Below are 25,559 nucleotides of genomic sequence, written 5' to 3'. Positions count from 1 at the left end.
GATGATGATGATGATTTATTTTTAGCCCGCCCAATCACAAAGAATCTGGGCGGGTTTCAACAGTAAAATTATAGTATTGTGGTATTCCCGCCCCCTTCTTTAGTAAGGGGATTTTTCATCAGATTGGTGATGCTTTTTGATATGAGTTGATTCTCACTGTGGCCATCTGATAATTTGGCCATACCTTGCATTTTATTTAAATTTGTGGATATTGACTGAATTTAAAAATATCTGCACTCATGGAAACTCTCTCTTTCCCACATATCTGCCTGTGTCATGCACATACAAACCTTAGTGATTAAAATGTCTGTATTCTTTAGGTCAGGGGTAGGCAACCTGCAGCCCGCGGGCCGGATGCGGCCCTGCAAGGCCTTGGGACCGGCCCCAGCCCAGTCCTGCCGCCGATTGCCGCCGGGGCCTTTGGCCTCTCGCGCACAGGGGCAATTGTCTATAGAAGCCTCAGAAACATGCATTTATATTAAAAAAATTTTAAAAATCAGCAAATTTTTTCACATGTCTTCCACTTTTTTTAAAAAAGTGTCCACCATTTGAAAATGTTGTCCTACATTTGTCCCGGTTTATTTATTTATTTAATTTTTTAAATTATTTATTTTTTGGCTTCGGCCCCCCAGTTGTCTGAGGGACAGCAACCCGGCCCCCGGCTCAAAAAGGTTGCCTACCCCTGCTTTAGGTCATCAGAGATATGTTATTTCTCTTTCCATCCTTTGAATGAAAAAAGTCACCTCCAATGGTTGCAGTGTACAAGAAGATTCCACTATGACTAATATGCTTGATTATTTTAGGATATAGGCTCATTTATACATATATAATATATGATGCTACTTACAGTGGCAGGTTGACACCACTTTGAAGATTTCCATACCTGCCTGAATTATTGGGAAAAGGTCACTGAAACGTCCCTCAAAGGTGGAGGAAGTGTGCGTGTCTGGAAGCCTGATGCACTTCCTCAAACGTCATGCAATAGTCACTCCCTCTAAGCACCCCTGAATTGTTCCATTCATAGGAAATCTGCTTCACTTGAAGACGATTCAGAGATTCATTCTAGAGATATTTCTGGCTTGATCTGCTCTAAGACCCATTTGTTTGTCCTTTTGGCTGTCCAAAGAATCATCAGCACTCTTCTCCAGCACCACATCTCAAATGAGTTGATTTTCCTTCTATCTTATTTCTTGACAGTCCAGCCCTCACATCCATACATGATAATAGGGAATACAATGACTTGTATGATTTTGACTTTTGTGCTGAGTTGTATGTCTTTGCATTTTAGGATCTTTTCTTGTTCTTTCATAGCTGCTGTTCTGATTTTCTGGCTGCAGTCCCCATTCTGATCAATGTTTGATCCCACATATAAGAACTCTTTTACTTTTTCTATTTCCTCATTGACTAATTTGAATGAGTGAATGTTCTCTGTGGTCATTTTTTTTCCTTTATGTTCAACAGTAAATGTGGCTTTGAACCTTCTTCTTTGATCTTCCTTAGTAATGTTCCAGGTCTGTGAGATTCTCTGTTAGTATTATGGTGTCACCAGCATATCTCAGATTGTTGATATTTCTTACTCTTGTTCTCAGTTCTCCCTCTTCCATGTCCAAGCCTGCTTTCCTTACAATATGTTCTGCATACAAGTTGAACAGATAGGGTGATAGGATGCAGCCTTGTCTGAGCTCTTTACCAATTGGGAACCATTCTGTTTCTCCTTGTTCTGTCCTGACTGTAGTCTCTTGTCCTGAGTACAGATTCCTCATTAGGACTATCAGATGTATTGGTTCTCCCATGTCTTTAAGGGTGTTCCATAGCCTTTCATGATCCATGCAGTCGAAGGTTTTGTTGTAATCTATAAAGCAATGGCTGATTTTCTTTTGGAACTACCTGCTTTGTTCCATTAGCCATCATATATTTGCAATGTGATCCCTGGTGCCTCTTCCTTTCCTGGACCCTGCTTGAACCTCTGGGATTTCATGTATGGATGGAGACTATGTGGCAGAATTTTGAGCATGATTGCATGGTATATTAGTGCTTGCATGGTGCTATGGTTCTATAGTAGCTGCAGTCTCTTGTGTTTCCCTTTTTTTCCTTTTCTTTTTTGGATGGGGATGTATTTTGATCACTTCCAATCTGTTGGCCATCATTTTGTTTTCCATATCTGTTGCAACAGATGTAGATTGCAACAGTTCTATTGGAATATTATCTGTTCCTGGAGTCTTGTTTTTCCCATTTCCTTTATTGAAGCTTCCACCTCAGTTTTTAGAATTTAGGGTTCATATTCATATGGCTCTTCATTTCATGTGTTTTTCATGTTGTCATTTCTTTTATATAACTCTTCTCTGTGTTTCATCCATCTTTTTATTCCTTCTTGGTCTTGAATTATGTTATTTTTATTGTAGTAGAGCATCCTGGTCCTTGGATTGAACTTTCCCTTGATTTCTCTAATCTTGTGGAATAGGTCTCTCATTCTTCCCTTTTTGTTGTTGTCTTGTATTTTTCTTCATTTGCCGTGTTGTAATTTTCTTTATCTTTGTGCATTGGCTGTTGTACTGTTGCATTCATGGTTTTTAATTTATTCTTATCTCCTTTTTGTTATGTTTCCCTTCTCTCCTTTATTGCTTGTAGTATTTTATCTGTCATCCATGGTTTCTTCACTTTCCTTTTGTCTGCTGAAAGTGTCTTTATGCATTTTTCTTTCATTATGTCTCTGGCTTCAGACCCAAGCCCTTCCAGTTGACAATCAATTATTCTTAATACTGCAAATCTGTTCCTTATATTGTCAATGAATTTTGTGGAAATGTTGTTTAAATTGTATTTTGGTATGATGACTGGTTTTGTTCTCTTCTTGAGTTTTATCTTTATTTTTGAAATGAGTAGTTCATGATCTGTGCCACAATCAGCACCTGGTCTAATCTTGGCCACCAGTATGGAACTTCATCGTCTTTTACTTCCAATTATATAATATATTTGGTTTTTGTGTTGACCATCTGGTGATGTTCATGTGTATAACATTTCCTTCGGCTATATGAAAAATGTGTTTGCAATGAATAGGTTGTTGGCTTCACAAAAGTCTATCAGACGCTCACCTGCTTCATTCCTTTTGCCTAGTCCAAATCTGCCTACTGCTTTTGATTCTTCTTTGCTTCCAAAGGGAGGTTATACATACATAAAAGTCTGTGTCAAAATTCCACTCCAAGATGTTTTTTAAACAGTAATTTGAATGATTTCACAATAGATAAATTTCTTGATGTCACTCACTACAAATAGATTTTAGCCTTGATAGTACCCCACACATTTACACAACCCTGAATTTTTCTAACTTTCTTTCCCTGCAACCCATCAAAAATGTGTGTATGTATTTGCCATAGATTTGAAATTGATATAGGATCTGATTTCCATGTACAGAAGAACTCTGCTGACCTAATATTTTTAATGCTATCTCTATCCATTCAATAGTGTTCCCTAACCATATATATAAGCCATAGGGAGTGTTGTGAAAGTGGGGAAGTACTGCAGCAAGTGTAGTTGTAGATGCTTTTCCCTTGCTAAGCAATACTTGTTGAAAACCTGAGGAGGCAGCTTAACTCCATTGTGTCACCATGTGTCATATGGATATAAAACCATTATTGTTCTAGCTATAATCTATAAAGTAAGTATAGTTTGACTTTTAATTTCTTGTCAGTGATACTCTCTTACTACCTTAAAGGACCAGCAGTCTATGTTTATTGACATTCATGGAAGTACAAATATTGAGATGGTCAAATTGTTTCTATTTCTAATTTGAAAGGTTTATTGAAAACCTCTCTCATTCTTGTAGAAGTCAGGCTGGATTTCTCTTTGCTTTTATATGTTCTCAGTCTTTTTAAATATGTGAATAGTTGTTCTGATTTGAAATTTTAATGAAAATATCCATGCAATATTTTATGTGTATAAACTTATATTCTTGTCAAGCTCTTAATATTGCCAGGTAATCTTAAAAAGGCTGAAGAGACAAAGTATTTTGTGTTGAATATTGCTGTTCCACCATTGTTGTTTTCTTGTAAATGTATAAGAAATAGTTTTAAACAATTATTTCCATATTTCAGATCTGGTGCTTGGGCAATGAAACAAAATTTCATATTAACAAGACTGTAGATGCAGCAATTAGATCTGTAGTAATTGGAGGCCTATATCCAGGTATTCAGTACAGAGTAGAGGTTGCAGCAAGTACCAGTGCTGGTGTTGGAGTAAAAAGTGAACCACAACCCATAATAATTGGTAAGTAAATATTTGTCATGCTATTGGGTATTACACCTTTAGCATGCTATGGTACCTTTCACAAACTGCAGTCAAAATATTCTTTATACATTATGCACTGAATTTCTATTTCTCTTTAGAAAAAAAAGATCAGAATGATGGAGATGAAATGGCTCTTCTTTTCTTGAAATGTATTAAAATCATAGATTAGTGTCTTAAAGTAATGCTGCATTATGAATTTATCACTTCAGCAGTTTGATCGATTTATAAAATAGCTAACTGAAGGGTTTTTTTTTCTGCCTGCTAGATTATTTCCCTGTTTATGCTGCTGATGCCCAAGGCATGTTTAAAGTTGTCTGAGCATTTGAGGTTTAGTGTTTATCAGCTATTCTAAGCAGATGGTGTTTTCAATCTTATGCCAAAACACAAAAGTCTTGAGTCAAAACAGAGAGAAAAGCTGGTAATGTCATTTCCTTCCTTTGAAATGTCTGTTTTTTATTATTCTCCATGCTGAATTAGTTTCATGACCTGAGGCAAACCTAGAACCTTGCCTTTCTGAAATACATCTGAGGCATAAATGAGGTGGAACCACAGGAGCATGGGAGCATAAAAATATGTGGCACAGTTGTATTCAGCTGCATGCTAAGTTGCTGTGAAAATTACAATACAATGGAAACTATTTTAAATAAGAATCAATCCATGCATTCAGAGTAGTCACATTGCACAAACATTCTAGGAAATAAAGAATGGGATTTCACATTTAACTTTTTCCTCTCATGTACTGTATAGACATATACTCACAAAGAAAATTAGCAAAACAGAGGGAACAAGACTGTAGCCTAGCCCTTCCTTTGTAGTATTTGTGATTTTGGCAATTCATGAAACACAGTTCTTGGTACAGAAAGAAAGGTGCTGTGCTGAAACGCTACATTACAAATTATAAAAAGAGCTGCTATTTAGACAATCTGCCTTAGATAACTGTTGTGTTATTAGGGATGATGCAGTCACATGATTGCATGTGATGAGAAGAAACTGAAAGAGTCTACTTTAAAAAAAAACAGACAGAAAAAATGAATGACGCTGATATGACCAAGGTCAAACCTGCCAGATGCCACCATGTCCTTCCAGATTCAATGTACTAAAAAAGAGGTTGCTAAGTCAGACAGAGCATGTCCATGAATGTTAACCAGGGCAGCAGTAGATCATGCTAGTGAAGGGATTACTGAAGGGGCAGAGTGGGTATTTAACAAGGAATAAGCAAAGTAGAATCAACTGGGGAGGGCAGAGAAGAGAAGGAACAGAGAGTCTGCTGTAGTGTTTCCTTCTGTCAGTTCACTCAACAGTTAACTTGTTCAGAGACTTGATCACTGGTGTAATAACAGGAGAAACAGCTGTAAGCTTTCACAGTAATAAGTGCAATTGCACCTGATGTGTCTAATTATTTTTTGGTTCAGCAAATTAGTACTGTTCTTCATCACTTTACAATAGGAGGAAGATATTATATTACATTATATTTTTGTCTGCAGAAACACTGGAGCATTACAGGTGGCATATCTCCATTGTCTATAGTCTAATTAGCTTAACTGACAGGATTGTTATGAAAGCAGTTGCAATATATAAAGTAATACAGTGATACCATGCCTGATATACACATATGCATGTGTATTCTGATTAAATATAATGTAAAAAAATAAATCCCACCTTTCTCCAGATCTTAACACTTACATTAATTTTGCTGAACATCAGTGGGAAATGTACATCCGTATTCATTTATGTTCAGCTGCTGAAATCACAACGCATATGTTATTCTGACATTTAAATGAATTATTACTTTTGCACATGTAATTGCAAGGCACTGAAGGGTAGAACAGGTTGCCAAGCTGCTAACTTAAAAGTACATTAACCTAATTTGAAAACCAGCCTTCCTAACAAAGAGCCTGTGGGAAGCACTGAAGTCCTCTGAAAGCTGCCATGGAAGGTTTTATTCTATACTATTTTATTTTATTTTATTTACCTGTTAGAACTATAGAATCATAGAGTTGGAAGAGACCACAAGGGCCATCCAGTCCAACCCCCTGCCATGCAAGAATTCACAATCAAAGCATTCCTGGCACATGGCCATCCAGTCTCTGCTTAAAGACCACCAAAGAAGGAGACCCCACCACACTTGTTCTACAATTAAATGAAAAAGGATTCTAAATGCATTGTATATGCAGTTGGTGCAATATTAACGTGCACTGTATGGATGGAATAAGATGGCATTCTATCACCTACCTAGCATGGATTCAGCTTAAAGCAGTGATTTCCATTCTCTGGTCCTCCAGGTGTTTTGGACTTCAGTTCCCAGAAGCCCCAGCCAGTTTGGCCAAAGGCCAAGAATTCTGAGAGGTGAAGTCTAAAACATCTGGAGGATAAAAGTTTGTGAACCACTGGGTTAAAGGAATAAGAACAGGTAATGAAAAATAAAGGTGATGTTATTTATAGCCACTGTTACTACTCAGCAGGCTGTCAGAAGGAACCAAAGGCATTCTACATAGTGGACACTAACATCTTGGTTCTAGCCATACAGTATGTCATTCCCCTAGGTTTCAAACATTTTCTTCTGTCACATACGATAAGCAGCAAGTAATTTTCTTGAAGGAACAGAAAGGCTTCAGAAATGTTTGAAGGTTTTATACCAATAAAGAGTGTAGGCATTAAGGGAATGCTGAAGCTGTTGAATTTTAACATTATGATATTAGTATAAGCTTCATGACCAAACTGGTTAGTTTAGAAATGAATGCAAGAACATCTAGAAAATTTGACCCAGAAACCTACAATTAAGCTCATTTTTTCCCCACCACAGTATGATTCTGGGACTGAATTGGAAGAGAGGAAAACAGAACTTACTGTTTTGCATTTGTTTGGTTAATGAAAACAAGGAACGTTAAAAGATGAGCTGTGACTTTTATTTCTTATTTACCTTCTGGTTTCTTGGCTGTAATAAAGGCTTGATTGACTGATATTCTATATTTTGCAAAGGGCAGTCCTAGTTAATGGAGAGAGATTAAGTACTTTGGCCTGAAAGTAATATTGAAGAAACACTGCCCAAAATTTCTGCAGAGTCTGCTGGCTTGTGTATTCTAAATCACTGGGTGTATTTCTAAGAGCTTTAATTTTAAGTTATAATAAACCTCACATACTGAGCCATGTAATAGACTGCTTTGAAACAGTGCTACTTCTTTCTCCCTGGACTATGAAGAACACCATCATATATGTTTCAATTCTCCCATTTCCCACTAAATATTCCTGGCTAATAAAACTCTCTTTTGGAGAACTGGGTATAAGTTATTTGACTTTTTATTTTTTAGAGTTTAGTTCCCTTAATGGAGTGGGAATCTTCTGTAACACCAGCAGCTTGTGGTCTGAATTGGGTCCTTCTGGTTCAACTAAAAGCCACCCTTATTTCTGCATATGTATGAACCCTAAGAGATCACTCCCACTGACATGTGTATGGATCATCTCAAAATATTTTTTTCAAGCCTTTGTTGGGGTTTCCTGCTCCTCATCTCCCATTTTACTTTTTAAAATCCTCCACACCCTCATTGTTTGCAAAATCTCTTTCCACCCTCAAATGAGAATGTTGGAAACATTCTGTATTCATTGAGATACCATTCCTAGTAGTACATCCTACTATTTCACACATGAAAGATGCTAAGAGGAAAAGCTGAAGCAGCCACAAAACAAAATCCAAAGTGATACTACAGCCAATCAAGAGGAGTTTAAAATGTGTGCCAGCTGCCAACTGCTAATGTTTCTTTTGAGTCACTAATAACATATTACAGGATAATTCTGTGTGTGTGTGTGTGTGTGCGTATAAATGTACCGTTAACCATTTTTGTGAAGTAATACCTAGTCTAAAATAGTAAATGGCAAAGTGTGGGGCCCCAAAACTAACATTTACTAGTGATTAACTAGCCTTTTGAATGGCTCAGAAAAATTAGGCTCCTTTCCAGGTTTTTGTCTCTGAAAGCAAACAGTATGGTGTCATTAAATATCTAATCCCCAAAATGAACTCTTTCCTATACAAAATAATCCTGCATTTTTGAGCAAGCTAGCAACTGCACAGCTTTTTTTTTTAATGATGTAATTTGCAATCCTTTGATGTGGAATGAACTATATTCCCTCAATTTATTGAAATATAGTTGTCAAGACATCAGACACTTGAATCTCTTTAGGTAATTCAGCGTTGTATAATTTAGCTAAGAAATGTTTACTTCAGTAAATTTATCTTGTAATTCTGGTTGTAATCTGTGAGAGAGTAATGACCAGAGTGTAAGTGGCTGAAATGTTACATCTAACAACCAAAAACCTCTACTTTAAATTCCTTTGTTATTGAAGGAAACATCACTGTCTAATTTCCCCCTACTATTGAATCTTGTTCAAGGGCCTCCCATTCACAAATTTAGAAGCCAGAAAAGAGAGCAGGAATCCAGTTATTTGCAAAGCAAGGTCATTCAATAAATGTTTTATGCTGCATATTATTTGTTTTGCTTATTAGGCAGTATACAATTATTATATGATTAATTTGCACTCCAGAGGCACCATTTATTTCTCAGCTACAAATAAATACCTCTTTTCTCTGTATTTATATCAAGATGAATGTTGTAGAAGAATAAATATCCTTTCTTTTTTATTGCAGTAAATGCTGCAATTTAATTTTTAATCAATAAAATAAAAATAATACTAGGTGTGACTTATATAATTAGAAAGTTTGTCCATATATTGGCTTGGATCCTAAGTTCCTTTGTGAGTAGGACGGAAGTGTCATTTCTGCCCGCTCTACTCCACCCCTGTGCCTTCCTTACTCTTCATGTCTCACAGCATTGCTAAGGTTCCCACAATCCCCAGGAACCCCTTTTCAGGTACACAGGGAACAGTAAAAGGAAGGGACACATTTAAAAGCCTTCCTTACATGTATATGTACTCTGTTCCATTGACACAAGGAAAGTTGGGAGCCTGCTGTGCTTAGAACACTGTAGAAAAAAACAACCTGCATTTGAATACTCAGTTCTCTCATCCCATTCTGTACAATGTATGTCCAGCATTCTCAGGAGTTTTATTCTAGTCTCTTCAGCAAGGGCAGGGGACAGGAAGTATACTTCTTAAAAATCTGTCTCTGACCTAAATGTTTAAGATTAATAATAAATTAGGTACCATCAATGTGGGAAAATGTCATGAAGCCTTAAATGGATCAAAGCTGGATGTGTATATATTATCCAGAAGAATGATAATACATTGAATTCTTGGATATCTCTATTTCTTTTCTTAGTGGATTTCCCTTTTTTCTTTTTAATGAAACTAAAGACAAGTTTTACCACATCTTCCATAAAATTTGACAAAGAGTAGTAAAAAAATGCTATAGGGGCTGTTGTTGAGCATTTGAAAATTACTATTGCTTGCCGTAATTAAAATCTTTAAAATTGTTATTGTCCAGCATTTCTAATGCTGTTTGATTTTTTAAAAAAATCTACCCAGGAGGTCGTAATGAAGTTGTTATTACGGAAAACAACAACAGCATAACAGAGCAAATCACAGACGTTGTCAAGCAGCCTGCCTTTATAGCTGGAATTGGTGGTGCATGTTGGGTGATACTCATGGGTTTCAGCATCTGGCTGTACTGGCGCAGAAAGAAAAGGAAGGGGCTCAGCAACTATGCAGGTAAGAAAAGGAACAATGGTTTTTCTAAACTGACATTCAGTAAAAACATGACTAGTTCAAGCTGTGGGATAATTGAATGCTGTGTGCTTGCTCATTTTGGTACAAATGAACAGGGAGATGAAGAGTTTTGGCTCATTGCTTGTTATACATTTCATCATTGCTACAGGGCTGCTGTTTAACATTCACATAATGAGTACATCTGATATAAAACACCTAATAATTTTAGGTTCTGTTTTACACTGAGGTCCTTGTGTTGAGGTCTAAATATTCCCATATCAGGCATTACAGAGATCCTGAACCCAACTTTAAATGGGAAAGGGAACAAGAAAGTATGCTCCTAAACTGGGACTTTTCTAACTAAACGGACTGAACACTAAAGTTCTGGTTGAAGAAATAGATTTTAAGGTACTCAAGACTGACATTTTCCATTGGTTCCCACAGGCAGTCATGACTAAACGTAACTTACATGAAGGTACACATGTTTGAGGTGATTAGCACACTAGCTTTGATTCCTGCACTAGGTGTGGGATGTAAAAACTCACAGGGAAGGATTTTATCACACAGCCCTGTCCCTGGGCAGTACTCATCCTGTACCCAACCCAGGTTTCTCCCAGACCTTTTAAATAATGGAATAAGTACTGCCTGGGGACAGAATTGTGCAATACAATCCATCCCTGTGAGTTTACATCCCGTGCTTGGTGCGGGAATGAAAGCTGGTGCGTTAATCTCCGTAGTACCTTGAAATAAATGCAGTTGAGTCATCTGCACCAAGATCAATTTAAACCTTGAACAGACATGAAGGAATATACAAAATTTAGGTCTTGTGAATCAAAACTTCATGCAGTAGAGTTTATTCAAGAAAATAGTAGTAGTTCTTCTACTTAGAAACTCACTCACTTTATGTGATCACACCTTGATCCAAAGTCCTATTTGTGAAAAAAGAAAAAAAAAACTTCTCCATTTTTTCCCTTTTAAACACAACAATTGTAACTTGTGTGAGACATCCCAAATGGCTGCATGATGCATTTTCCAATTCTTGAAAGAAACCAGGATGCCTAGAGCACTATGAACACTGGAACTTCTGAAATCTCTGGTTTTCTCTGTGTTCCATTATTTTTGATCATGTAAAATTGTGTGTCCATGTTGTCTGTACAGACAGGCATAGGGTCATGTGAGCTGAACTCACATTGAGCAACAAGGTCTTAAAGGGAATTTTGCTCTTAAGGGATATGTCCAGAGGATTTGCTGATCAAGAAGAATGTTGAAGAGGGCTAATATGTACCTCAGAAATGTGTCTCATGTTTAGTGACTGTTTGAAGAACAGTCCTCTGCTTAAACAATAACCACTCTTTGCAGCTGGGTTTTATTTGACACAAAAGCAAAAAGGTCCTTTAAATAAGTACTACTGCAGCCCTCAGTGTGTGGTCTAATAGGAATTAGAACGTATTAGAACCTTGCATCCCATAGGAATCAAGTAACAACACCATTGAACTGCCAGTTTCTGCATGTGGTCCTCAATTTTGGAACCTTATTATTTATAAAGAAGAACAGATCTCTGATTATCTAGGCAGTCTTGATGATTCAAGTAGAATTGCATGTGGCTATATGGTACACCAATCTGAGTTTAGATTCCTGTTTCTTAATAATTCTGTACCATGAACCTAAATAACCATGGCTGTAAAGCTACATTATTCATAGACTGTGTTACGCATATTTTCTCCCTTTCCTATTGAGCATATACTGATTTGGTCTCTGAGCTGTGCAGCAAAACTGCTGCAGGAGAAAGGGCCTTTTTGTTGACCTCCATGAATTGAGGCCAGAGAGTAACAATAGCTTGGCCTAACTGGCCAAGCTATACCACATCATAGAGAGCAACTGCAAAGGTTATTTAAGCCTGTTGCCTCCTAGAGTGTCAGCTCTTCCCTTTATATGTCTTGTTTTCTCTTGTGTTTTTAAAATGAATCAGCAAACTTCGTTTAGAAATTAAGATATGGCAAGATCACTAACACTAAAAGCTATGATCTGTCATCATATTATTTTAGGCATTCATAATTAAGATATTCAGGGCTTAATAGTTTCAGTCCCTAATGTTAGACTTTCATAAACATCAGATGTGCTAAATACATAACATGCCTAGCCATTGGGGCTAATAAAATGCTTCATATCATAAACTGTTTGGCCTCAGTGTTGCGAAAAACAGCATGTTTTGGTGAATGGCCGTGAATCATTTAATAATGTGCAATTTACCATATATGTAAGTTTGTGTGACCTTCTGTTGAAATGTGTAGAAAATGTGGTTTCTAGCTGCCAATCGTATGTCATTGGGCAGCACCAAATACCATGGAAAATCTATATTTAAGAGGTCCTTGTAGTCAGATACTTATGTATATGGTATCTACATTCATCACATTTTAAGATGTTTGGCTGACATGACAGATGTTGCATTTGCTTGATAGTGATGAGTTCATAAGGAATTACATTTCAAAGCTGATCATAGCATCTGTGAGAAAGAGTGCATGTCTGTCTTACTGGTTACTCTTAAAATGTAATTGTCAATGGCTGCCACTCACCTCTTTCAATTCTTTATTTGTCATGGACTGTTGGCTGGTTCTTCCTTAAAACTCTATTGCTATAATTTGCACACAATTAAACAACATGCATAAGTCATTTTTAAAGGATTTTCACCCCACCCCCTTTAACTGACACCTCTTAACAAGGTTTGTAACTCATAACGTATTTACTTTTCTTGTTTTGCAGTTCAGTCCTTCACCTTCACCCCTGCAGGTACTGTCCATTAGTCTGTCTCTTACCCCAACAACATGCAAATGCAGCATATATTGGTTGAATCTTATCCAGTCATTCAGATTATACAAAGACCATAGACAAGAAGAAGCACTCTGCCTGTGTCTCAGTTTTCTAAATTGACAACGAAGGCTAAAATATACAGTAATTAATATATTTTTCCTTATAGTTCTACCCAATTCCCAGTCTTTCAACTTTCTAGTTTTTTATGGGTCTTGAAAGACAAGTTGTAAGATATTGGTTGAAGCATAACAATTATTTCACAGGAAGCCTTCTTCAAAATGGACTTATGTTATGCATAAGGATCTCCAAGATTGACTTTTTTAAAAAAAAAACTGCACTGTGTATATTATGTTTGGTTTTAAATATATGCCAGACATGGTCAGACGTTAACCTATTCCCATACTTCTTCAACATCAACTGAGTTAGTAACTCAAACATATAACAACTCATTCTATTGCAGCAAATCCACAGAAATATTTAGAGTAAACCAAAAATATCTGTAAAGCCAGAAATCACAATTACTTTTTGTATATAGTTTCTATAGCAAATCTAACATACGGTAGATAATTATAGTAAATGGTAATTAAGTTATATGAAGAATAAATGAACTGTGGCTGAAGTGGCAGATTGTAAACAACCAACCCACATATGTGTGGACAAGCAAAGTAATAGCTGTAGTTAACAGTCGCAATTAAGGCAAATGATAACTGTTTTGTTTCCCTGCATTTCCCCTATTCCTTCTCCACTTTGAGTTCAGGCAAAATCCACAAATGGGGTATTTCCATTTTAATACCTATCCCCTGATTCAGTATGTGGGAGATTTTTTTTTTTAACTTTTGATATTTCTAATTCAGAAAATGATCATTCAGTAGCAATCAACCGAGGAAACAAGATGAGTAGTCAAAAGGAAAACTTTGTAACATTATCTTCTACATACAGCAAAAAACTGCTGGACTAAATCATCTTTGAGCATGTAGAGAAAATCAGAAAGGGAGGGGGCAATTTTATTAACAGGGAACTTCACATAATCTGTTTATGGAGAAAAGCGTTCTCTTCAGACCTTCATTCAGGATGATATAGATAGAGATGATCCACGAGGTATCCTGGGTTCCTAAGCCATTTAAGGCTTTAAATATAGTAGCCAACATTTTGAATTATGCCCAAGAGGTAACCCATGTTTATTAGTGCAGAAAATCAGTAATGGAGGCGGGTTACAAATCACCATTAGGGACGTCCTGAGGACGTCCCAGTTTGAAAAAGGGGCGTCTCTTCTAGACTCCCCTTACCCTATCACGGACTCAGTCCATACAAAATGGTGGTGCCCTGTTCATACGGGCACCGCCATTTTGATGTAGCGGATGCTCTGCGTCCGCACATGGCACACCGGAAGTGACGCCGCGAGTGCGCCCTTTGGCACTTGCGGCGCCTCTTCCGGGGCCTGAGAAGGAGCGCGATTTCCGTGCTCCTTCTCTGCAGCATCCGGGAGCCACGCCATTTAAAGGCTGCGGTTCCTGGACACTGCAAGCGGAGGCAGAGCCAGATCACTGCTTCTCAGCGGTCTGTAACATGCCATAATCCCATGGGAAAGTGCCCACCTATAGCTTTACAGGGACTAACTGAAGCTTTGAAGGATTCTCCAAAAGTGGCGCCATATCAAATGCATTGTGGTAACTAAACCCAGATATAGGCCCGTTTCAGACCGCCCAAAAGGGGCGGTCTTGGGCCGCTGCCGGTTGCAGCGCAGAGGAGCCGCAGCAGCCAAACCGCGCGACTCCTCCGCGCTGCAAAAAAGGAATGCAGAAATCGCACTCCTTCCGGCAACCCGGAAGAGCCGCCGCAAGTGCCAAAGCGCGCACTCGCGACGTCTCTTCCTGGGTTAGACGTCCGGATGCTGCGCGTCCGTTACGTCAAGATGGCCGCACCCATCTGTATAGGGCGCTGCCATCTTGCCGTACGGAATACGCGCGAGGGGCAAGGTGCATCCGGAAGCGCCGCCCCTTGCGCGTATTCCTGGCGCAACGACGGCGCCGCTTAGGCCCATCTGTAAGGCGCCATAGTGTTCAGTTAGGTTACTGTGACCAGATTCGGATCGCCAAAGGAACAGATGCAGCTGAAGCACCATTCTCAGCTAGCCAAATTAATTCCAGGTCACATCATGCTGCCTGGTCATCCAGGTGTAAAGCCAGGTCCAGTACCAAACCATGAAACTATCTCTTCAAGGACAGTATTACCCTGTCCCAAACATGTTGACTTAGCATTCCATCTGCTTCCTGACCAGGAGAATCTCTGTTTGTGTCCAGAATAAATCACTGTTTTCCGTTCATACTCTGCTCATTAATGCCTCCAAGAATTGCATACAGAAGTACAATGGACCTTTGGTATCTACTGAGGTTTGTTTCAAGGACCCCCCTCCCCTCGCCAACTGGATATCAAAATCTGTGGATGTCCAAGTCCCATTAAATGCAGTGACATAGTAAAATGACATCCTTTGCTATCTGTAAAATAACAAAATTAAGGTTCACTTTTTTGGAATTTATATTTTTTTGAATATTTTCAAGCTGTGGATAGCTGAATTTGTGGATAAAGAATAAGTGTATACTGGAGACTGTAATTCAGAATGTCAGGAACTTCTTTATTACTGCTGACAAGGACAAGTAAGAATTGCTTATCATCTGCACATAGATAACAACACTACCTAAATCCCAGATTGCTCCCAATGGTTCCACATAGGTGTTATATAATTTATCATGGGAGGCAAATCAGTTATGGAGATATGGTGATGTCAATAAATACACACTCATACAGAAACCCACCGACACCACCCTGTGGAACCAATCTTCAAAGAAGCACCACAACCAACATAAAATAGTGCCTACAAATTGTTTATGTGTCAGATGGTAGAAGAGGAGGCAGTGGCATCACTTAGTGCAGTAACTTATGGTGTCACCTCTCCACTTGTTATGATGTCCTCCCAAACCACACCACACAGAATACTTCATAATATTTTGTTTTACTAATGTTACTTATACAATGTAATTCTGATATATCATTGTATGTAATGGCAATAGTTGTGACATAAACAACTAGCAAAGTTAAAATTATACATTTACATTACATTATCTACACACAGCCTAAACGTGTTTATATGTGCATGGTTTCATGTGGTTGAGGTGAAAATTTGGTAAGATGTCATGTCTTTAAAGAAATTTAAAGAATAAAAGAATAAAAAGTTGTTAATTTTTTTAAAAAAAATAAAATAAAAATGTGAGGCCACTGTTTTTCTCCTCCCACTGCGCTTTGCCCCACTCACACTGGCTCTTCAGCATTTTAAAGGTATTCAGACGAGTACCATAGCCCATTTCTTCCAAAAGGTAGATGTTTAGGAAGCAGTGTTATCACCCGACCTTAGGGTGTCTCCTGGTGTGGCCTGCACACACAAACACACACACCACTGATATCCCTGAAGGGAGGCAAACAAATAATCTAACTTAGTCCCTCTGTCCTTTTATCCTTACTGGAAAATCTAAACAGCCAGTACTCATCTATAAAGCAGGTTCTTGCTTCTCAGGACAATTTCTCCAGCCTGGACGTATCACAGGTATGGCTTCCTTCAGCAACCATGCTCTGATTTGAGTTCTCAGTTTCGTTTATGTCCCAGTTCCACAATCTGATTTCTTCCCCACTATGAACTCTGTTTTCCAATTGCAGGACTTTCATTACACCTCCCATTTTTTTACCCCACAACAATAGCAGGAGATTTAGGGGCTGTACACACTCAATTTACCATCCCTTTGGACCTCTGCTTTCCACAACTATCCTTCTTTCATTTCATCCTTTCTTGATGTTATTTTGATGCTACATCATTTCTAGATGCTATTTGGACCCAGAAAAGTGGACAAAGTTAGGAGGAAAGAATTGGACAGTTGCAGTCCCTGGAGTTCTCTGGCGACACAGGTGTCCATTTCCTGGCCACAGAGGGGTACCAGTGCTTAAATTGGGGGCCTTGGCAATTAACATCCATCTTGGAGTCAGTCAGGAAGGGAATACAGTCTTGGTTAGGTTTGTATTGCTTTAGAATTGCCATATATCTAGGGTGAATTTTTCACCTTTGTGAAAGTTCACTTTCTCTTTTAAGTGCTGGACTCCTTGGCTGGACTGCTAGCTCTGATGTGAATACCTTTTGACTTAAGTGCTACATTCAGAAACACAATGTCAAAATCTCCTAGTATAAATAGTTGCTAAAACCACAAACTGAACATTTTTTCATCCAACCCAAATGATTTAATGCTTTACTTGTTCACAGTGCCGTAACACTCCATTCAGTTCCTGTCATTGGATATCTGTTTGCCTAGGTTAATAATGAGAATTCTGTTTGCAATGGCAGGACTCCCATGATATAGATTACTTCTGCCAATACTTGTTGTGCCGGTTTATGATTACTTCAGCACTTGCATGATTGGTACAAACTGCCAAGCAAAATATGTTTTTGGAAAACTATCAGCAGCCTACTTGCAAACGTTAAGCTTGTTCACAAATGAGCATACTTATGGGGGTGGAAATATACTCCTTTCTTCACATTTAGACAAATGTAAATGAGAGCTTGTAAGAAAGTTCATACCATCTATATTACCACATTTCACCTCACCTCTGCTGCACGAATTGCTCAAGATAATACATTTTATTATTCAAAATTCAAACCATTTTCTAGAAAGTGCCCCAGATTTTATTTCTTTGTTTGTCATGCAAAAAAAGTGCTTCTTCTATCTCTGCCATGGTCAATCTCCTGATTTACTATGAATAAATGTAACCCCTCCTCAAGCCACCCCCTACTATTAGCTTGCCTCTTCTCTGCCATTCCTTCTAAGTTCCTTTCAGTTCTCCTCCTCTGCCACCATTACTGCTTTGTCAGGCTTTATTCAACTAATTTAAAGCATCCCTTTACCTTTCATGTTCAGGCTGCTCTTCTCCTGGCCTCTCTGGGAGCCCCACCTCTCTTGCCTCTCTGCCAGCTGCTTCCTTCAGCACCTGGCTTTGAGAACTCTCTTTCAGTTGCCTCTCTTCCAAAGCTCAGCTGGAGACCACAGTCGCCTGCTAAGAGAGGCAGCTGGCAGGATGTGGAGCTGCCTAACAGGACAATGTTCACTTGGGTCCTTGTGGTTCCCCACAAGTAGGTATAAAAATGACAAGACTGTCATTGCCAGGGACTCTTGGCATGTTTACAGTGGAGGAGAGTAGCCTGGAAAGATATTAGGAAGCAAAATATGGCATGGTGTAAACTGAAGTAGTAGCAAATGTTCCTCTTCTATGAAATTAGGAAACGCACCAGTGTGTAAGCTCTGTTCAGTGACATAACAGAGATCTGAATTTGACGTTGTTCATAAGTGAACAGATAAGTGTAGAATTCACTGAGGCAGTCTGAATAATAGCAAGTGAGGTTTTGCAGTACAGGAATGTTCTGTTTCCAAAATAATAAAGTTCAAAAGTCTATGTTGGCTTATAATAGGCTTTCAACAGTCAATAATACAATGAGGGTGAAATTCTAAGAGCTTTTTCACACAGAGTAGGCAAACATAATTAAATCGTGTTAATAGCACGATCGGGGGGAAGATTATCACACCCCTGTGTGCTTCTCCCGTTCTTGTCCCATGTGTTAACAGTAATGGAGGCATCATTGGGTAATAACGGAAACTCCCATTATTACCCAATGACACGTCCATTACTGTTTACGCATGGGGCATGAATGGGAGAAGCATGTGGGGGTGTTGTATTCTTCCCCCTGATTGTGCTTTTAGCATGATTTAATCACGATTTAAGAATGCTTGCGTCCCATGTGAAAAAGTCCTCAGATGGGACTCTTGATTGCATCCTGAATATGATGACCTAAACATAAATAACACCATCTTTAGCTTCTTCTTGACAATCTTATGTTCTGGTTCATACATTCCACTAAGGCTGGTACTGGAAGACAGTACCTGATAAATGCTATACAGTATAGTATGAGGAGGCCTTTGGCATATGCATTTAGTTATGCAGCGGTTGATTTTGCAATTCACCCCCTCTCCTCCCCCACCTTTTTTAAAAGGCCAGTATCACAGAGGCCAGGGTGTTGCATGATACACATGCAGAAAGCCTTTTAACACCAAAGGAAAGAGCACCAAATCTTTTTGGCAATCTAACAATAGATAGGCTTGGGGCCACATGCAAGGAGATCCACACAAACATCACCGCACATTCACACCAACACATACCAATGCACACAGTCTTCCTGCACACTATCTTCATTCAGTATTAGCAGCTGGGAAGCAGCTACTGTGCAAACCAAGGAACAGCCTAATTTATACCATGTCTTTCTATTTGTAGACCTCACACACTGTCTTAATTTATAGAGTATTCAAAATACATAATGATGCAATGTGGGGGGGGGGAGCTTTGCACACTTAGATAGAGATGATATCCATAGCAAATAGGAACAGTAAGGAAGCACAAGTCTTATAATCAGAGATAGCGATAGAAATACAGAAGCAATAATGTCCAGATCTGAATGCATTACTGAAAGGGAAAGACAAGAAAAATTCAAGAAGTAGGAGCCAGGGAGAAGAGATAATAATTCACTGCAATGAGATATTAGGAATATCTGTTCATTGTGCAAGATCATGGGATTTTTTTTTCCTTTTTGGAGCAACTATAACTTCCAGAATTCCCTGTAACCTTGTTCTGTGGTTAGAGAAGTTGTAGTCCAACAATATTTTCTTCATTGTGTATAAACCATGTAAGTCTAATCAAATCTTTTAACAGCTAAATTACTGCAGCACTGGAATGTTGGTTTGCACATCCTGATATATATTAATCTAAGGCTAGAGCATCCACATCATCTCAGTTCTGTCATCTCTTTCATAGATTATAAACAGTGAGAAACCAACAGAGGTTGATAAATGTGTGACCCAGCTAATTAACAACAGCTACATATTTCTGTGGCATCATACTAGAGGAATGGAAAGAAATATTGTGTGCTTTGTGGTATGGCCAAATACTTCCCAGACATTAAGATGATTTTCTGAGTTCCTTTTCTGGGTGCTTTTAAAAATGAAGGTGTGAAGCGAAAAATGAAGGAAAGCACTGAATTTCCTGATGTTTTCATCTTGTTTTTACTTTGATTTTAAATGTGTGTTTTTAAATCATATCTCTCTTTTTATAGTTTTAAGTATTTAATGTAATCCCCCAAGGGAATTTAGGTCAATATATATATATATATATATATATATATATATATATATATATAGTGTGTGTGTGTGTGTGTGTGTGTGTGTGTACCTTTAAGTCACTGATGACAACCCCATTAACTTCATAGGGTTTTCTTAGGCAAGAAATACTCAAAGGTTGTTTTGCCAGATTCTTCCTCTGAAACACAGCCTACAGCACCTGGTCTTAATTGGTCCAAGTACTAACCAGGGCTGATCTGGTTAACTTCCAAGATCAGATGGGACCTGGTGCCTCCAGGGTACTTAATTAATCTGATGAAAATAAAATAATTCTTTAGGGCCGGTTACAAACCGGCAGTTCGGACATCCACAGGACGTCCCATTTTAAAAAAGGGGCATCTCTTCTAGACGCCCCTGAGTCTAGTACGGAGTGTGTCCGTACAATATGGCGCCGGCCCTTCTACATGGCCGGCTCCATATTGATGTATCGGACGCTGAGCGTCCGAACGTCGCGCGGCCCTAATGATGTCATCAGTGCGCCGCTGAAAGAAGCTCCATTTTGGAGCTTCTTTTTTGCTCCGCGCGGGAGCCACGCGGTTTGGCTGCTGAGGCTCCCGCGCAGAGCAAGCGGCGGCGGCGGCGGCGGCAGACCGCCTTAAAGCGGCGGTCTAGAACCCACCTAGGTTTGAGGAAACCTGGCAAAATATGGCCTTGGTGGATCCTAATAGGAACAAATGATTCAGGTCTTTTCCAGCATTGTAAAATGAAGTAGAAGGCTAAAATCTTGGCCACTACTCTTTCTCCTCAACTATAAATGTAATTCTATTAGTAAGGAAACCTTTTTTTAAAACAACAACAACAACAAAAGACCCCCATCCTCTGAGGCAAATTTTGGGGCCAAAATTATGAATTTTGATATGACTCATGGATAAGGCAGGGATTGAATTTAGGGGCATGTAACAAAGGATGTAAAGGATGAAGTTTACTGTCTTCATACAGAAATGTATTATTCAGATCCTTCTAAGCCCAATTATGCTTGGCACTCCTTTGAGGTGAAGCACCAAATAGGTGCCACCACTGCCATTTCCCACCCAAGCATTCAAAAAGACCAGAAGCCGCCTCATGGTGGAAAGAGTAGAGGGGTTGGTGCTTCTTTTGGTTGCTCCCGGAATGAACTAAACTCTTACTTTTTGCCACTCTACTCAGGGAAGGAAAAGAGTACAGTGTAAAATACAGTACTTACATCGACCCGTGGATAAGTCAATCCAGCTTTTGGGGGTAAAATTTTTGACAAAAATTTCTAGACTTATACATGAGTATATACAGTAACCAATATATAATTCATAGACATGTATCTACTGAAACAGCAAGAATATAATATATCATTTATGTATCCTAGTCTCTTAAGTACAGTTATATTTGTGGAAATGCAGAGGCGATTTCAGTAGTGTGTTTACTATCAATCTGACTGGGGCAGGGGGGTATACATTTTTGCTTACAAGTAGTAAATGTTAGCACCCTTAGATTTGTAAAGTTTTTTTTTCAAACTACATAAGCATAAACAAATTAAAAATGGTTAGCTAAACCTTTACCACACAAGTTCTAGAGTAGTAAATGATTATAAATTATTTGACAGAAATCATCCAAATGCAGGCAGAAGATTTGATAGAATTCTTATACGCTGATTATCTGTTTTGAGTTAATACTTATTAAAAGAGGATTAATCTATTTCGTATTTGAGGAACAGCTTATCAGAAAAAGGAAAGAGACTTGACTGGCAACATTAAAGTTTTCATTTGTAGTAGGAAAATGTGGCGTACTAGAGATAGGCACACAGACGGCTTTCTTGCCTGAAAATGTCAGCTGAGTGTTTATTCCTATTTTTTTTCTATTCTAGCAAGCACGAAGGTTATGTTTAAACTTGTGATATAGGATGTGTAAATAGTTTAACTAGTACGATAATATATTTGAATACTATTTGTATAAGATTTTCCTTCAGTGTGAGTGTGTATGAAAATTATGCACCCTGTTTGTTTAGCCTTTGCCTTGCAGTTTAACAGGGGTTACAGTATTATTTTTTTAAAAAAATGTATCCTACACATTCAGTAAATCCCTATGTATTATCATATTTTAAAAAGTAGTTTCTATCTTTACCTTATGATTGCACTTTGGCATCACTTTATGAACATGTGTAAGATGTATAAGTACTGAAATGAGGTTTTTTTTTCACATGTTCTTTGTCGAAATAGATAAAGACACACAGATGGAATATTGATAGGAAAGACACCTACCTCCTCTTGATTTTCAAGATGTCACAGCATTTTGAAGATGTTTAAATTAAATTCAGCAATTCAGATTCTGAACTAAATCAGCTTCACTGATTATTTTCTTTTGCAGGCATGTCTGTACACACTGTAGTCTACTATATTCAAATATGTTTCTTTCAGCATTTCTAGGCTTGTTTCTTTCAGTTCCAGAAACCAAGGAATATGTGAGAAATACAATACCAACATAAACAAAAAATAAATAATGTAGTCCATATTGAGCAGCATGATTACTGTAGATATTAGATTGCCATTTATGACTTTTCCACAGAATAGTGATCATTTGTGACACTCTGGTGCCGCAACAAACTATAGTTCCCAGAATGCCATACCATTGAGCTATGACAGTTAAAGGTGTGTCAAATTGGATTATTTCTGCAGTTCAGATGCTCAACAACTCTTGCTGACTTGCCTAATCATTTTCATGGGGTTAGATCCAGTTCAGATGTTTACAATAGGACAGGTGGAAACAGACTTCCCTTATGGAAACCTTCCTTCCAATTCACAAAAAACAGCACATAGCGATTCAGAGCGGCTGAATGGTGAGGAAGGTGCTGAGGAGCAACTATGCCCTGTACCCCACCCTAACCCACATACAAAAATGTGGAGGTACCTTCCAGGAGCAGAAAAATATGAAATCCTGAAGCTTTGAAAAATCCAATATAATTTTAAATATTTAGATAAGAAATAATTGCAAGAATTTTGCAATTAATTCCTTCAGGAACCCTTGTGGGTTGGGAGGTAATGCAGAAATACTAATAAATAAATAAATAAATAAATAAAGAAAGAAAGAAAGAAAGAAAGAAAGAAAGAGAATTTTAACCAACTCTGTCCCTTCATTTAATAGTCAGGTATGGATTAAAGTATTTTGCTTTTTGGGGGATTAATAATTGCTATTACAAAACAAAAAGCACAACTCAAGATCCAAAAAAATAAGTCAGAAGCAATATTTTTGAACTTTTCTAATAATCATGAACAATTCAGTTGTATCTCAGTTGAATTTCAGGTCTGCTTTCGAAATATTTTGTAAGAGTCCTGTTTGTAAGTAAATGAGAACATATTTCCTCCTATATTATTTATTATTATTATTATTATTATTATTATTATTATTATTATTATATCTGGTTGCTTTTCCAGATGATTTTAGGATTAAGTTCTAAAAGAGCATTCATTCTGAGCATTTATTTACAAAGGTAATGGTAGTACAACATTTCTTCTCTCACTGACATGATAAAAATAACTGTCTAGTCTACTGCCCAAGAAGTTCTGTCAATTATTTCAAGAATAGGAAAAGATAAAGGACAGATGGTAAACCAATTGATATGTGGAATGTGAATGACAGATAATGAATTCAAGATAGTTGATTAATTGCCCCTTTTCATGTCTCCACCCAGTTTTGAGGGATACCTTCATAAATAACCACAGCCTATCCCATTCAGTAGGTCCCTTGCTTGTCACTGTAGCCTGAAGATCTAGTCAAAATAGTTTAATTGGTGTAGCCAACCACATACTTTCTTGACACCTGTTCATCTTGGATTATTAGGCCTTTTGATGTTATTATGTACCTTCAAGTCATTTCTTATTTAAGATGACACTAAACTAGGGTTTTCCTGGCAGAATTTTTTTTCAGAGGGGGTTTGCCCTTGCTTTCTCCTGAAGCTGAAAGAGTGTGACTTTCCCTAGATCACCCAGTGGGTTTCTATGTCTGTGTGCATATTTGATCCCTGGTCTCACAGTACTTTAGTCCAACACTGAAACCATTACACCACCCTTGCTCTTGTGGGTACAGCTAGTGGGTAATTCACAACCCTCTTTGAGGAAGTGATGCCACTTCCCTTTAAAGAGCCCATTATGCAATCATTCCTGAGAAGAACTTCTCTAGACCTAGAGCTCTGTAATAATTATTGTCCAGTTACAAATTTTGGACAACGGACATGAAAGGATGGATCTACCTTTGGATGAAGCTCTGAAATGATATACCTTATATAGACTCATTTCAGTCTAGGCATAAGCCTGGTCTGGGAATGGAACTGACTTTGGTCATACTGATGGATGATCTTCTTGAGGAGAGGTATGTTGAGAGTGTGCCCTGTTATTTTTCCTTGATCTCTCCATGGCTTTTGATAACATCACCCATGGTATTGTCCTGGACCAGATGTCTGAGATTACTGAATTGCATTGATTCTGCAGGATCATTTTCATGGATTGGCACTGTCTTTCTGCCTATGTTTACCCCAATGGTTTTTACTGTTTGGGGAAAACTTTGGGGGAATTTGGGGTGGTGTCTCACCAGTGTGCAGATGACATTCAGCTTTATTTAGCAGTCTGGTTTTGTTGTGCACAATGTGATCTGTTACCTGGGTATATTGGTGAATTAAATGAAGTGTAATCAGTTGTCCCCAATTTCCTGAAAGACCAATCTCACCCATACAGATCTCATCTGTAGTTTTGTGAGACATTTAGCCTTCTCTGTCAGATAGTTCTGGTGCCACAATAAACTATAGTTCCCAGAATTCCCTAGCTCTGAACCGTCAGTTAAAGTGGTCTCTAACTGTATTATTGCTGCAGTGTGTTTTGGACCATTCTGAAATTAGACAGGGTTTCACTGTTGGATGTTCCTGCCACCAGCAGAAGATGAATCTATTTGCCAGGGTATTCTTCTGATCATTCACTAATACACTGGTACCCCGGGATACGAATGCGCCGCCTTACGAAATTTCCGGGTTACAAAAAAAAATCCATTCAAAAAAACTGTTCCGGGTTACGAAGGTTATTTCGGGTTACGAAAATTTTTTTGGTGCTTTTCGGCGCTATTTCACACGAAATCGCGGCTTTTCCCCATTAGCGCCAATGGGTTTTTCGCCTTACGAAGTATTCCGGGTTACGAAAGCGGCGGCGGAACGAATTAATTTCGTAACCCGGGGTACCCCTGTAGTTAACTTTATCAAATCCTCCTGTTTTTAATGAATGGTTTTTGGTGAATTTCATGGTTTTTATTGTTGTATTATTTTATTCTCAGGTGCGTTACAGCCCACCTAAAAGTGGCTGTCTGCCGGCGCTGCCGGTCGGTCCGTGAGGGAGCCACAGCAGCCAAACTGCACGGCTCCCTCGCGGCGCAAAAAGAAGCCCCAAAATGGCACTTCTTTTTGTGCCCCAGAAGTGACGTTGCGAGTGCACGGCTAGCGTGTGTAATGCACCTCAGAGTACCAATTTATTGTATCTGTTTTTACTATAATCACTTTGGGATTTTTAGAAATGAAAAGCAGTATGGTTTACAAACATTCACAGGCTT

At 38.4% G+C, this 25,559-nt stretch overlaps 1 protein-coding gene across 14 annotated transcripts in view; it reads left to right on the top strand.

The window, feature by feature from the left end:
• ROBO2 (roundabout guidance receptor 2) overlaps positions 1–25,559 on the top strand; it is a 1,416,559-nt gene that overhangs the window by 1,327,551 nt on the left and 63,449 nt on the right. For 8 of the 14 annotated variants that reach the window (XM_042456981.1, XM_042456980.1, XM_042456983.1 and 5 more), the window contains 2 exons: positions 4,089–4,260; positions 9,757–9,939. In XM_042456981.1, coding sequence (XP_042312915.1) covers positions 4,089–4,260; positions 9,757–9,939 — 355 coding nt within the window. Of the gene's footprint in view, positions 1–4,088; positions 4,261–9,756; positions 9,940–12,696; positions 12,724–25,559 lie in introns of all 14 variants that reach the window. The other 6 variants (XM_042456971.1, XM_042456970.1, XM_042456979.1 and 3 more) reach the window with 1 other exon arrangement.

Source organism: Sceloporus undulatus, chromosome 3 (genome assembly GCF_019175285.1).
Source record: "Sceloporus undulatus isolate JIND9_A2432 ecotype Alabama chromosome 3, SceUnd_v1.1, whole genome shotgun sequence".
NCBI lineage: Eukaryota > Metazoa > Chordata > Lepidosauria > Squamata > Phrynosomatidae > Sceloporus > Sceloporus undulatus.
This window is presented reverse-complemented; position numbering and strand designations above follow the sequence as displayed.